The sequence below is a fragment of the Artibeus jamaicensis genome, unplaced genomic scaffold (assembly GCF_021234435.1).
Source record: "Artibeus jamaicensis isolate MK-2021 breed Jamaican fruit bat unplaced genomic scaffold, CSHL_Jam_final scaffold_666, whole genome shotgun sequence".
Classification (NCBI taxonomy): Eukaryota; Metazoa; Chordata; class Mammalia; order Chiroptera; family Phyllostomidae; genus Artibeus; species Artibeus jamaicensis.
In genome coordinates, this window is record NW_026522053.1 from 1403003 (window position 1) to 1418826 (window position 15824).

General features: G+C 41.6%; 1 protein-coding gene across 1 annotated transcript in view; it reads right to left on the reverse strand.

The window, feature by feature from the left end:
• Nucleotides 1-15824, reverse strand: part of PDILT (protein disulfide isomerase like, testis expressed) — a 71067-nt gene that overhangs the window by 31353 nt on the left and 23890 nt on the right. The window contains exons 2-6 of the mRNA XM_053659509.1: nt 9380-9586; nt 5489-5622; nt 3961-4098; nt 1078-1188; nt 871-996 (exon numbers count right to left, since the gene is read on the reverse strand). Of these exons, the coding sequence (XP_053515484.1) occupies nt 871-996; nt 1078-1188; nt 3961-4098; nt 5489-5622; nt 9380-9586 (716 nt within the window). The remainder of the gene's footprint in view (nt 1-870; nt 997-1077; nt 1189-3960; nt 4099-5488; nt 5623-9379; nt 9587-15824) is intronic.

A 15824-nucleotide genomic window follows, 5' to 3' on the forward strand; every position in this document is an offset into this window, starting at 1 on the left:
AACAACTAAATATGTTTGTGACCTAGAGGCTTTATTCCATGTTTATTTTTGGTTACAAGTTTCTCTCATTTTTTTTATATTTCAGTCATTTTCTTCAAAAGAAAAAATTTACCATTTTTTACTGTACTTCTTGTAAAAATAAAGAGAAAAATGAGGTAAATAGCCCTCATAGTCCAGGTGGTGGCAACTACTGAAATATAGGTATAGTACTTAGGAAAACTGAATTGATTTCTAATGATGACAATAACCACAGTGATAATAAGCACTGTTTATTATACATTTGCTCATTGCTTTACATAAAACACCTCTAACTCTTACCACAAATCTTCATTTTACACATGAGGTGACTGAGGCTGAGAGGTTAAGAAACTTACCTAAGAAAAAACCCACTTCTAAGAAGAGAATTTGAACCCAAGCCTGTTTAATGCTAAAGCCTGGAAACTTAATTGGTTGCCAGTCTATGCTGTTTTACACTTCTAGACCTTTGACACCCCTGACCTCAGGCAGGGCTGGTCTGGTCTCCCTGTCATCTCCAGGTCAAATGCTACCCACACAGCAGTTTGCACTCTTACTGGAGCATGGCCCATCAAAAAAGTGGCCAAACCATCATATTCCCATAGCAGACGTATCAAAGATGAGAGAAGAAGGAGCATAGGATTGGCAAGAGAGGAAGAGACACTAGACAGGAATAGAGGAAGTTGATTTAAAGGTAAATAGTTAGTAATATGTATTATTGATATGCAAATCAGTAAACTAGTATGTAAATGAATATGAAATTATTCATGGCTTAATTTATAATCAGCAAGACAGGCAGATGGGGTGAGGGTTTTCAAGTCTAGAATCCCCAAAGAGAAATGACACTTCACAAACCTTGTTTTGGAATTCCTCAGATGCCAACTTATAATTCTGCATTATCATACCAAATGACTTGGAGCTTTTGGAGGCAAAAAGCAGCATGTGATTCAGGATGTGCAGTTCATAAATCAGATCCTTATTCTGAAAGGAAAGGAAAAATAGATCATCCCACCCACACAGCTGACCCAGCTACCCTTCTCCAGGGAGATTTTGCTCACTGACCTCAGTGTTGTATTCAATAACAAAACCTGTGAGATGCTGTTTTATGACTTGGTTGAGGACATGTTTGTTGGTACTATCATTAATAAGCTCTTGGCGGTTCACAATTTTTCCCTTGAACAAAAGAAGAAAAACATTGGAGGGAAGTATGTTCCATAATGTAGGCACTAAATATAAATAACACAACTTTCCCATTGGATAAAAAGAAAATACTGTGGTAACAATGTAATACATAATTTAGGCACTTCATAAGTGTGGACAGCTGGACAGATTGGCTTGTGAGTCCATGGGTATGTGGCAGCCATGAAAATCTCTGATCTACAAAGTTGGGGAGTGTAATATGTTGGGAATCATCCTGCCTGGTTTCAGGAGCTGTAACCTTGTTAACAGGCAAAAAGGCCCCAGGGCTAGGGGACCTTGGGACCATAAGCCACTAAGGAGACAAAACATCCTCCCAGCAGGGGCACAGCCTCTGCCCCCCCTTACTTCACCCTGCTTGGTCCCTGGTAGACAGCTGGATAGCCTATTATGGGTAAGATTCCTCAAGAGAGGGACATCCTAAGACAAGCACTATTGCGAAGGGACCATCAGGGAAGGATTTAGGGGATTATGGAGGGGGGACAAAAGACCCTCACCCCTTGGCTTTGGCATAGTCTGGGTCCTCATTCTATCTGTAAAAAGTCTCCTAATCTCTTGGCTACCTTGATTCCCCCATCTGATTCAGGCCTGAAACAATGCTGAAGAAAGGAAAAGCCCTGTTCCAGAACTGGACGTTTCTGGCAAGGAGGGGGTGATCAATCCTGAGAAAAAATGCATAAATCCCTCTGAAACCTGTTGTTAAGAATGCCCTCAATTTAAATGTTAAGGGTCCAAACACAAAATGAGTTTTTTCCTCAAGATTTTACAGACAATTGGCATCACTCTTTCTAGCAGACCCTAACTCAGAAAAGATCCTATGAATGTTATCTGTTAACCTTATCTCCTTTCTTTGGTCATTACTGTGGAAATGCCCTAACTCATTTAATCCTCAAACATCTTATCAAGCCATGCAGTATTATTTCTCCCATTTTACAGTTGAGGAAATTAAGGCACAGAGAAGTGAAGTGACTTGCCTAAAGCTTCTAAGCTAGTTAGAGGTATAGCCTAGATTCCAACCCAGGCAGTCTGACTCCAGTGCCCATACCCTTAAACATTAAAGTAGACCAACTCTTTCTCAAATGCATTTTCCAAGTTTGCCACTTGGCTTTTTTTTCATGAGGTTTATTCTGCAGAATAAAATTTTATGTATTTCAAATTTATCAGTATTTCTTTTCCTTGTTTCTAGAGTTTCTGTCATGTTTTAAAATGGGGTTTTTCAACTTCAAGAATACAAAGAAAACTCTCCTGTAGTATTTTCTTGTCTTCCCATGGTCTCATTGTTATATTTTTAAATCAGAGATCAAAACGATATTTAATTTGGTAAAAGAGGTGATATATGTATTTAGCTTTAGTATTTGGTTTTCAATGGCTACCCAATTCTCTCAACACTAGTCATTGAATAAAATATACTTTTTCCATTGATTTAAAATAGCATATACTATATTTCCATGCATATTTGAATCTATTTCTTGATTCTGCACTGTCCCACTCAGAAACACAAATCAATTTATTTTACTCTCCAAATTAAAGTCTTTCAGTGACTTCCATGGGCCTCTGTAAAAATTCTTTGTGTTTACAGTCTTCTCTAAAAGGCAAGCAGGTCTGGGTATTACTCTATCTACCTCCTGTGTGTTCTCCAGCAAGTAACCTAACCTCTCTGAGCCATATCTATAAATAACATGGTTATTGTAAGAATTTGGCTTTTTGTGGGGAAGGAGTAAAGCATGTTCTAGCCAAGCCACAGTTTAGAGTAACACTGTTCAATAGAACTTTGCGTGATGATAGAAATGCTCTATGAATCTATGCTGTTCAATAGAATAGTCACTACCCACATGAAACTAGTTTGATTGAGGAACTAAAATTTTAATTTAAACAGTCACAGGTAACCAGAAGCTGCCATATTGGAAAGCTCAGATCTAGATTCCAGAGAAGAGGAGGAGGAAGGTGTGTAATAGAGGCTCGACTGTGGAAAGCCCTGTGGGTCTTACTAAGAACTTGGGTTTTTATCTTGTAATAATAGGATTAATAATAGGAAACCATAGAAGGACTTTCAGTGGGAAGGAGGAAAGTTACCAATATGTCTGAATTCTGAAAAGATTGATCATTAGAAGACAAAAGAGAATGTGGTAGATCAGTTGGGTGGATATTGCATTAGATTGTGGGAGATGATGGTTACTTGATCTAGGAATGAACTAATAAAGAAAAATGGATAAATGCAAGGGATCTTTTGAATTTAAAATCAATATGATTGGAGTTATGGGGTTGTTGTAAGGGGTGGAGGAAAGAGGTGTTAGAATGAGATGATGGTACCAGTCATTCAGAGAGAAAAAGACACCGGAAAATGATTTGGAGAGATTAAAACTTGGCCATGTTGAGACATCTGCTAATAGATACAAAGGTCTAGAGATAAGAGAAGTCTGGCTGGAGGTGGAGGTTTATAAGCCATTAGGTATCTGGACAGTAATTGCTGATAGAAGGTGGATGGAGGAGCATGGACCAGAAGAAAACACAAGGCAGAGAATTAAGATTTAATGACATTTACTAGTTAAAAAATAAGGATGAGCTTATAAGAGAACGACTAGAAAGGCCAGAAAACAGGAGGAAACTGATTTTGCAAAAGCCAACTAGTCCAATGCCATTTAGCTTACAAGTGGCAGAACCAGAATTTGTACCAAAAGCCAAGACATACACTCGCAGTCCCCAATTTTGAACTAGAAACACTTCACTAGCATAGGATCAAAGACCTACCTTTTTGAACACCAGAACACTGTCAAGGGTAACATGGAAGCGGCCAATGGCATTACTAATTGATATCACTCCAAATGTTAGCTCTGGGAAGTCTTTGATCACATCATAGAACAATTCTGCTATTTCTTCCTCTAAATCCTATTTGGGGGAGAATGTTTGGTAAGGTTTTGATAGAAGGCAAATGTTTGGCAAGGTAGAAATAGTAACCAGTTGGTCTCCTTATCTTTACAACTTCTGAAGTTTTGCTGAGTCATTTAAATTTTATGGTGACTCAGCAAAACCTCAAACCATTTCATTTAGAACCATGAAATTCTAAATTTCATTGAATGTTTCATACCAAGGCTACTTCTATGGCTATGACTAAGGCCAAAATAGGCAAATCTATAGAGATTAGTGGAAAGAATTGAAAATCTTGATCTTTTCCAAGTATTAGAGTGGGGTGAGACTATTTAACATTTATTCCTTAATTGCTTTCAAAAGAGGCAATTTATTTGACCACATGTATTAATAGTATCAAATATAAATTTTGGCCCTGACTGGTGTGGCTAAGTGGTTGAACATCATTCTGCAAAGTGAACAGCTTCTGGTTCAATTTCTGGTCAGGGTATATGCATGGATACAGTCCCTAATTTAGGGTGTGTAAAAAAAGAGACAGATTGATGTTTCTCTCTTATATTGATATTTTTCTCCCTCTCTTTCTCTCTTCCTTTCACTTTTTCTAAAATATATATATTTGGTATCAAGACATGGCTGTAGTTTTAGCCTTAAATCTTTAGCTTAGAAGACAATCAGGGCCAAAAACACTGTCAAAAAGTAGAATGGAAGAGAAAGAGGTATATCCTCTCCCCATATATAAATTTAATGCCAAAATTCTGACTTCATTGGGAGGAGGAAAGGAGTCATTAGAGTTACAGAAAATGAGTTAAGATATACAAGTCATTAATTTCTCAAAAGGAAAAACAATTTGCCAGTTATCATTTGGTGCTATTCTAAACAGACCCCAGTCATTAGTTATATTATCAGAACTAACTAAATCTCTTTCCTCCACTCCTGTCTGCCATTCTAATTATCTTGTCCTACCACATTCAGTTTCCCTTTTTTCTTTCTTCATTTTAGCAGTTCCCTCAGAAAACCAGCTCACTGAAAAATGAGGAATGTCCCTGGCTGGTTTAGCTCGGTGGATTGAGCACAGGCCTGGGAACCACAGGATTGTGGTTCGATTCCCAGTCAGGGCACATGCCTGGGTTGCAGGCTGGTTCCCTGCAGGCCAATTCCCAGCAGGGGATGCACGAAAGGCAACCATACATTGATGTTTCTCTCCCTCTCTCCTTCCTTTCCCCTCTAAAGATAAATAAATAAAATCTTTAAAAAAATGTTTCTAACTCACCCCTTAAAAAAAAAAGAAAGAAAAATGAGGAATGTGTACGGAATTATCCCAAGTGTAGGACCTCTCCTTACTCCACTCCCCTCCCAGACATGGGACTTCTCATCAGTTGAAAAGCCACCTCCCACCTCTTGAACTCAGTACCTGGAAGAAGCCAATAATGACCAAGGGCCTGCCTTTCACAAATTCTACCACCTGTTGAGTGTCGGTGAACAAAAATGCTTTCTGACTAATTTGTCTTCTCAACCAAACAACCAAGGCAGCAGATTCAATGACTCCTGGAGAGAGAGAGAGAGAGAGAAAATTAAATGGGTCCCACGGAAGTTTTCTTTTGAACTGCAGCAAGGCCTGTCTTTCCCAAGTTTAATGTGTAGAAGCTTCTTATCTTGGGCTCCCATTTCTTGAAGGCCATAGCTCTCCAATTTCTCTTATCCACTCCCAAAGCATGAGCATTAACAGCAGGTAAACTATTTAGCACTAGTACTAAGGACCAGGCACTGTGCTGAGCACTGAGTGTTTCACATATATTACATCCCCAAAACAACCCTGCCCTAAGGGATAGATATTAACATTATTACTTTCCCCTTTTTGTAAATGAGGAAATTGAGATTCAACTTGCCAATGGCCACTCCACTGGCAAACCTGGGGGTCAAACCCAGGAGGAAACAAGCCCAGCCTTTATTATTCACTCTCCAAATTGACAGTAAGATACATATTTAAAATATAAATCAAAAGATAAGCTAGCTCTGACCTTGGGAAAATTTGATCGTATCCTTGTGTCTCCAATACCTCAGCTGAGACAGGAATATATGCTAAAGTTACAGATTCTGACTTTCATTTCTCAGCTATCCTGTGGGAGGTGCCAAGCACACAAAAAATCTTAGCTTCTAACATGCTAAGATATATACCATATCTGGAGAGATGTAATAGCATCTCTCATCCCTGGTTGAGGGTAATACTGAGGAAGGAGGGATATGGGTAGTCCCAGTAAAAATATGGTTAGCTTCTTACCCTAAGCTTGCCTATAGCAGACTCTTGCAATTCCATCCCATTCAACCTCCAAAATGACTTTCAGGGGTGTCAAACTCATTTTCACTGGGGGCCACATCAGCCTTGCAGTTGCCTTCCAAGGGCCAAAGGTAACTTCAACTCCTTAACAGTAGTTAAGGAGTAGTTACATTTATACAGTCCTAAAATTATTTCTGACCTTTGAAGGCAACCACAAGACTGATGTGGCCCCCAGCGAAAATGAGTTTGACACCTCTGATCTAAGTGTTCCAGGCACTGGACTAGGGTCAGAATACTAATAGGTTAACGATAACCCTACCTGCCACTTACTTAGAGAGAAACACAGCATGCAGCAGGGCTTAGTCAGCTGCGGCTTGTGGCCAAATCTGGCCTGCGAGTTGGTTTTATAAATAAAGCTTAATTGGCACACAGCCAGATCTATTTGCTCATGCAGTGTTGCCTTCCCACTGCATCAACAGTTAAGCAGTTGTGGAAGAGGTTTTCTGGCCCATAAGGCTTACATTTATTTATTTAATAAATGATATGTACTATTTGCCTTGTATAGAAAATAGTTGTGGATTCCATGGAGACTTGAAGAAGCTATTCCACCTAACTGTACCTCAGTTTCCTTATCTGTGATACTGGGTCATTGTGACACATGAGAAGGGACAAGAACAGTGCCTGGGACCCAGTAAATGCTTCAGATATGTGGCACAAGTTGTGCCTTGCAAAGTTATTTCATCTTCCTAGTAACCTCAGGAGATAAATATACTCATCGTCCTTGTTTGACAAACAAGGAAATCAAAATTCAATAAGAATTGATTGTTCCTCAGGCACATATGAGAATCTGAAGCCAGGGTTGCCTGTGTTGACCCCTGACTTCTTGTGCTTAGTAGACAAGACAATGAGAAACAGATACAATTCTGTGAAGTGAGAGGTTGAGGAGGAATCACAAATGCTGTGGAACCCCACAAGAGGGGCAGGCGCCCTGACCCTACCACACAGTCAGGGAGGAGTGCCAGGGTGAGGCGATGATGAAGTTTCCTGCAAGGCAGGGGAGGTCCCCAGCACAGGCTTCCACCATAATGGGGCTCAAACAGTGTAGAAGTTGCCACATTATTGCTGCTAAGCGGAGTCAGGTCTTTGACAATGTAACTTGGGACTTCTCAGTTCTTGCCCCACAGAGAGCTGCTTGCTTGTGATCAATGAGTCACCATTGTTGAGGGTTGTCATGCAGTCAGTATCCACAGGAAGCAGCTCCCTCTGTCCTCACTCTGCGCCTGCCCTCTTCCTCATCTATTCTTTTTTCCCATTCACACACTATCTCCCACAAGCCAGCAGATCCAGTGCCACAGATCCACTGCCAGGTCTCTTGTGTAACCTGGCCTGAGACTAATGCTTTCCTTGCGCATTCCTCTGGCCTGTGTGTCTTGTGCCCCCTTCTGTCCTTTCTGAGAACTGCAAGGCATCCAGCAGCCCTTGAAGCTGTTGGCACTCCCTGGGTCTCTTGGTTTTTGCAACAATACTCAAACAGGCTTACTGCAGAACACCAGGCCCTGTAAAAGACAACCTCAGATTTCTGAGATACAGACGTTCCACACACAAATAATGGGAATATTCTACCAGCATAGTACAGGCAATGCTAGGCTCATCTGTGCTTATTAGTGTTTTTCCATCCATACATTTATGCATTCATATAGTTAAAATCTTTTAAAATTAGAGCCTATGCCCTGGCTGGTATATTTCAGTGAATTGAGCATGGGCCTGGGAAGCAAAGGGTTGCCGGTTCGATTCTGAATCAGGGCACATGCCTGGGTTGCAAACTAGGTATCCTCTAGGGGGCACATGAGAGGTAACCACATATTGATGTTTCTCTCTCCCTCTCTCTCCCTTACCCTCTCTCTAAAAGTAACTAAAAATTTCAAAATAAAATAAAATTAGAGCCTATCATGTGCCACACCAAGGCACCTAAGTCTTCAAGCATTTTCTTGTAAAATTTATTTTATAGTTGTTCAAGTACAGTTGTCTGCATTTACCCCTCACAACTCCCCCATACCCCAGCCATCCTCACCTCCCTCCCCTGCTTCCATCCCCTTTGGTTTTCTCGCTGTGGCCTTTATAGTTGTTCCTGAAAAACCCTTCCCCTCTTCCCCCCACCCCCGCATTACACCCTCTCACCTCCCCTCTGGTTACTGTCAGATTGTCCTTAATTTCAATGTCTCTGGTTATATTTTACTTGCTTCTTCAAGCTTTTCAACATCAAGATAGGGCTTGACACATGTTAAGTTCTCAATAAAAGAGCATTAAATAAGTGAATTAATGAGTTAATGAATAAAATATATCATGATAGAAACAAGAGTGCGGTAGTAACTATGAACCAGATCTGTCTTGTTCTATCATCTCTCAGTATACATTTTAGAAAGCAGTGCTTCACTGGTTTGGGACCAAAATTATTCTAAAGTTATTCTAGAGAGAAGATTGGGGTGGGAAGGGTTTAGGTAAAGTTAGGAACTTACTCTCTAGTCTCTGGTGGTTTATAAACCATACAACTCACTAACTTACATTTTGGTGCTTCTAGGACTCACCAAAAGAGATGAAAGCTATAGAGAGATGTAGCTTACATGCTTACCAAAATCTCTCTTCTTTTTCTTATGGCCTTCTCAGCCTGTTCATGACTGAAATCATATAACAGAATCTTGGTCAATGGAATGAAAATAGAAGTGATGCCACTTCCAGACCTAGACCATGAATATAGCCAGTGGTGGTTCTCTGCCTCCTTGCCCCAGTTGCTAACAAGATACAGAGAAAAGAGCAGGTGGCTCAGAGGCCATAAAGGAAGAGAGAGCCACAAGCTGGAAGGAGCCTAGGTGTTTGAAAGACTCTGTGGTGCACTTCTCTACTCTCTGGCTGCCAACTGAGTTTTACATGGTTATAATTTAATTCATAATTCTGTTAAGCCATTAAAATGCTGGTGTTTATGTGTTTCCATAGCTAATGTTACCTTGGCTGACATGCAGGCACCATTACCTTCACAGCTGATGGGATCCAATCTGTTGCCCTCAAAAAACAGCTTCAACTCTGGGGCCTTCTGAATGTCAAACTCCTTCCGAAGTTCCATCTCAACTGTAATGTCCACTTTGCCAAAGCTGACCCCATTCTTGCCTTTGCCCATCATCTCCACGGCTTTGCCAAGCTCCTCAGCTAGGTTCCAAGATTGCTTTGAGGATGAGTTGTCTGCAAGAACCGGTGTAAAGCAGAATGTGCTAGAGCCTCTCCCCCTCCTGACTCTCAAGGAGGAAGCTTGGTTTGGCTACTTAGCTCCTGAGCCTTTCTCATACTCTCACAATACTGGGTGAATTTTGAGAAATGTGACACATGGTTCATGAAGTTGGCCACTTTGAACGACACACGTTAAGGTCTTTTGTGGGAAAAAGTTTTCAGCATTGCTGGAAACTATGCAACTTTAGGCAACTTAATCTTTCCAAGCTCTAATATCCTCAGAGTGAAGGGGGAAAAGGGTGGCACTTCATGGAGTTGTAACAATCAAAGGATTTACTTAATAATCAGTTATATAGTGCTTATTATCTTTAAGAAATTTACATGGAGTAAGCCATTTAATCTTCCTAGTACCTCTACAGGGTGTTATATCTCAATTATATAGATGAGAAAACTGATGTGCAACAAAATGACCTATTCACCCAATGCCATGTGGCAGGCAGAGATGGAGCCAGGATCCCAACCCACATCATTGGTTCTCTAACCTCCACCTGGCCTGTCAAATCCATAGCACACTCTGTTATTATATATTAATATATTAATATATATAATATAACATATACATATAAATATATTACACATAAAATATAAAGTTTAATATGTTAAATATTATAATACAGATATATAATGACTACTGTTATCATTGTGAAATTTCTATGGTGAGATATTACAGGGGACTGACAGGGAGACAGAATGAGAGAGTATGCTCACTATCTGGTGGAAGGTCCTGGAGCTAACAGGCCAAATTTGGCCCCAGCAGCCCTGCAGCTCCATAAAATATGGCAGGGGACTCTCAAGTAAGGAAGGCCATGAGTGGAAATTGTGGGTATAGGGAGAGGTTATGATGCTCTTCTACCTGCTCTTGGGGGGGGGGGGCGGTCAAAGAGATCTCACACTCTAGATTAAGATTTGTATAGTGACAAATGGTTACTAGACTAGTGATCACACCATAACGTATATAAATATAGAATCTCTATGCTGTACACCTGAAACTAATAAAATATTTTATGTCAACTATACTTTGATTAAAATTTTAAATTAAATTTCTTTATCTCTCACATTATTGGGCAGTGGGTGGAGGTAGGAGTGGGAACCCTTCTTTGGAAACAGCCTCAGAGAGCTGGCACATGATCCTGGAAGCAAATGAGGTATTCCTGGTCTAAAAGATGAGGACTAAAAAGCAGCCATGTTTGCCTTTCTACTTCCTGATAACATTGTGGGTCTCTCATCTGGCCCCCTCACTACCTGATGTCTGAGGCAGGTGGGCTGAATCAAGGCACCTTTTCCAGCCAGAACTCTATCTTTTTTAAACACCCTTGTTCATCTACAGCACTGAGAGAAATAGCAAATTACTTCCACTGCTGTGGACAAGGTCCAAGTTCACCAAAGCCCAGAAAAGCCAGACCTGGGACAGCTGGCATGTGCTCCATTGCCAATCAGCACACCTGCTCCTGCAATGGAAACTGAAAGTGAATGATTATATTTATTAGACACCCAGTCAATGAATAAAAAGTAGGACCCTTCACTTCCTGATAGATTGATCAATACTTGTTGCTGCCTGCTTTGTCACCACCACTGCCATCAATACCCCTATCAGTCACCACCTGCTGACACTGGCCTGTTTGCCAGTTTCTCTGCCTGCAAGCCTCTAATCTGGCTTTCTTGTAGATTTAGTGGTACCTGACTGAGGATTGTCGATTAACATAGCCTCCAAATCTGAGTTTCTAAGGGAAGGAGCTCAGGGTAAGAGAAACCCATAGAATGATTATCTAAATCTCCAAAGATGGAGTTTTAGAGGTTCCACACAAAGCTCAGTGCTCCCAAGTGTCCAAAATGAAGGTGAGAGAAAGAGGTTGTGACAACCTGAATGCTGGGAGCTAAGAGGAAAGACCTACCAATAATATTAATGGGGATCCATCCATCTATCTAAACAACCAGCCAACCAGAAAATATATATTATGACCTGCAATGTGCCAGGGACTATTCTAGGTTCTCGGGATTTAACAATTAACAGATAAAAATCCCTGCTGTCATTGGAGAACACAGAAAATAAATAAAATAAAACTGGATGTGTTCTATATTAGAGGCTAAGTGCTATAGGAAAAAAATAAGCAGAGCTAGAGATTCAGAGTGTCTGGAGAATTGAGTTTAAGTAGGGGAGCTAAAAGGGGCCTCACTGAGAAGGGACATTTTAATAAAGCCTAAAGGAAGTAAAAGAAGGCTATGTGGATATCTGAAGGGACATATTCTAGGCAGAGGAACAATAAGTGCAAAGGCCCTGAGGCAGGAACATGAAGGCAACTGAATAGACCTTTTCCCTGAGAGTTGTAGAAGGTACTGGACAGTTAGGGGCAGAGTGAAATGTGACCTGACTTACTTTTTGACTAAATTTTTCTGTATGTTAAATAGAAAGTAATCCAGAGTGGAAAGGAAGTGGACTCAGTGAGACAAGTTGGAAGCCACTGCAATAATACAGGTAAGAGATGGAAATGGCTTAAACTAAGGTAGTGGCAATGGAGGGGATGAGAAATGGTCAGAGTCTAAAGATATTTGGGAGGAGTTGACTGGATTTATTGATAGATTGAATTTGAAATGTAAATAAAGGAGAGGAATCAAGGTTTTTGACCTGAGCAACCAGAAGGATGATAATGATAATGATGACAATGAAGATTATAGTAATGATAAATAACACCAACATTTATTGAGCACATATTATGTCAAGTATTTTTCTAAGTGTTACACGAGTTTTGTTGGTTAATCTTAAGAACAACACCTATGAATTATCTACTATTACAGGTGAGCTAAGTTACAGACAAGGAAGCAAAAGCCCAGATATCTTAGTGCTAGTAAGTAAACTCAGCAGGGGACTATGCTGAGTTTCAGCTCTAATAACCACGCTCTAATTGACCTTATAGTTAAGGGGGTCTGAAAAATCTTCCTTCTTCCTCAAGGGAAGTTTGGGGGGGTGTTTTCCATATCCCCTGCTTTGGTTGGTTCCCATAAGAGCAAATAGATTCTTTAGAGCCTATTTTCTGGTTTCTGAGGCTCTGGAAGCTTGAGTTCTGAGTTTGTAAAGGTGAGACAAATGCATACACCCCTCAGGTCTCAGAGCCTATATCCTGCCATGGCCAACTGGAAATTCTGGTTTGGCTAGGGCATGGAGACACTTACATATACATTGCTGCTTGAGCACAGATTTCCTTAGGTCCTGAGTTCCACCTAGATCGTTGTCTAGCACATACTTGGTACTCAGTGAATGTGAATTCTTTAGGTTAACTTATAAAACATTTATGGGAGGTTTAAGATGGCGTCGGAGTAAGAGGGAGCAGATTCTAGCTCCCGCACTCGTGGGTGAAAATCCTGGCAGATCTATAGAACAGCAGCGCACTAATCCATCAGTTATCCAGCATTTGTGAAATTAAAAGAACAGAGACTCTGTTGGATGCTGAAACACCAGAAAGTGGCAGGTCAGTGGGGCTTTGGGGACCAGAGTAAAGACAAAGCAGCAGCGGGGGCTGACGCCCCAGGCCAGGTGGCCCCGGTGCTACCTCTACCGCCGGGGTCCAGAACCATTGGTCTGAGACCAACACCAGAGAGGTCTACCAAAGGAGCTTGGGCACCCAGCGGCTCCAGTGGCCACCAGCGCGGGCCAGCAGCTCCCCTGCTTCCCGTATAAGCAAAACTGGACAACACCGGGCAGAGACCTGTCTGCTTGCCAGCTCGCATTTTTGGGGAGGGGTACAAAGACACAGGGCCCCATTCAACTGCAGACTCTATGATTGCAAGCCTGGGAGAATCCAGAGACGCATTGGCCTCACGGGTCTGGCTGGGGACTGAGCGTGAATGAGAGACAGGCTGTCTGGAGAGTTTTGTTTTGTTTTGTTTTTTTATTGAAAGTGGACTGAGGTGTTCTCCTGCCAGGGCAACTTGGCTTGCTTCCTATCCGGCCTTGCAGCGAGCCAGGGGGAAAGTGGAGGCATTTGGGACTAGCCACACAAATGGGAAGTGCCCTGCCAGTTACTCCGGGTCCCAGAAGGTCTGGTGGAAGCAGAGGCCTCTGAGCCACCACCAGGGGACTGGGAAGCCGGGCCCTCGGGCGCAGAGAGTTCGGAGAGGCGCCGCAGGACAAAGACGCTCCCTGCCGGTTTCTTGCTCACAAGCAGAGCCGGACTCTTGCGCGCACTGGCGCAGAGATCTTTGAGCGGGGACTACTGGACCTAGAAGCGCCAGACAGTTTCGCGCGCGAGCGGGGGCGCAGAGAACTCTAGGCTGACGCCACTAGGATCGGGAAGTGCATCGGGGCTGCTGACCGGGAAGCGCAGGTTGCGCAGTCCCAGACTGCCCCCGGAGTGTGCCCGGCAAGTGCGCAGGCGCCCACACCCCAACCTGGTAGCCTGGCTGGTGTGCGCACTTGCGCCGGCATCCCAGCACACAGGGAGATCCTGCTACAACTAGAAAAACCAGTCTGGACACTTTGAAACCAACAAGGGAAGGGTTTCTCTTTGTTGTTGTTATTGTTTATTTGTTTTTTTTGCTGTTTACTTGTTTGTGTTTTGGGTTTTTTAATTTTTTTTATGTTTTTTTTCCTTTTTTCAGTAACTTTTTTGTGCATTAGTTTAGTAACCTTATATATTTTTAAAATTTTATCACTGCTTTATCTTTCTATACTTTGTTCCTCTCCTTTCTTTTTCCCTGTTTTAGTCCTTCTCCCTTTCCTCTTAAACTCATTTCTTTCGCCTCCCCTCTCCTGCCTTTTTGTTTGATTGTATGTTGCTTCATTTCCTTTTACCCGCAAGAGACACAAACAACTAGGAACTGTGAAAGGACCAGAATGGGACCCGAAGAGGGGGCATCTCAACAGTAGAGACAGAGAAACAAACTTCACCTTCCTATAGCAGAGAAGCCACGAGGAGATGCATTTTTTTTCATTATTTTCACCTCTTTTATATTTTAATAATATCTCTGTATTCCTCCTTTTTCTGTACAGGCTTCTTAGTCTCGAGTAGGTATACTGTATTATTAGACAGGCTCCCCTGTCCTTTCCTCCACAGTGCTTTGCTAACCCTCTAAACTACACGCCACTTGTTTTCCTTTAGCACACTACCTAAAGCACTATACCCCCTACTCAGACAGATCACATAGAGATTGTTATACGAGTGCTGCTCTAATATTAGTGTAAATAATAGCTGATCTATGCAACAGTAAATAGTTCACAACACATCTCCCAGATCTTAACCCATTGTACAGGTCCCTGAACTCTATCACTGTAGTGGTTACCTCTATTTGCTCACACACCACGCCTATTCACCGTTCCTTATACTCACCTTACCTCTAATCTGACCATCTAAAACCTCACTGCTTTCTAGTTACAACTAACAAGACTTCCCTCCCCAACAAGAGGGTTATCTTTTGTCCATCCTCTCGTAAAAGTGTCAAGTTGGGCTGAAGAATAGGGTTAATACAATATACAGTCTAAAGATCACCTATCTCCTCTCTACCAGCTGTGACTGTAAATATCATAAAAACTCTTATGCTGTCATAAACAATTTTGCCTCCTCCTACAACTGATTACACATACACAATAAAAGGAGTAGGTGGAAACGGAGAACATCAAGATACCTGAAGGAGCCTGCACTACTGAAATTCACAGGCAGTATACCACAGAAGTTCACAGCATAAACCCAGGGAGTCAGAACAGATCAACTTAAGAAGCTGAGGCCAACAAGAAGAGTCGCACAAACAATGGGAAGACAAAGAAACAATCCCCAAATAAAAGAAAAAGCAGAGGCTTCAGAAAGAACGTTAGATGGAATAGAAGCTAATCAACTAACAGATAGTGAATTCAAAGCACTGGTAGTCACCAAGTTCAAAGAGCTCCTGATGAGCTACCAAAAACTACAGGGGAGCTACAATGACCTCACCACAAACTATATCAACATGAAAAAGGAAATAGAAACTATCAGCAAGGGACAAGAGGAAATGAAGAATACAATCTCTGAATTGAGAACACAGTAGATAGTTTCAAAAGTAGGATAGAAGAGGCAGAGGATAGGATTAGCGAGCTGGAGGACAAAGTAGAAAGCATCTCACAGAAATAGCAGGAAAATGAAAAGAAACTTAGAAAGAATGAAGAGGGATTAAGAGAAATACAAGACAAGATGAAACGTCATAATATCCGAATAATAGGGATACCAGA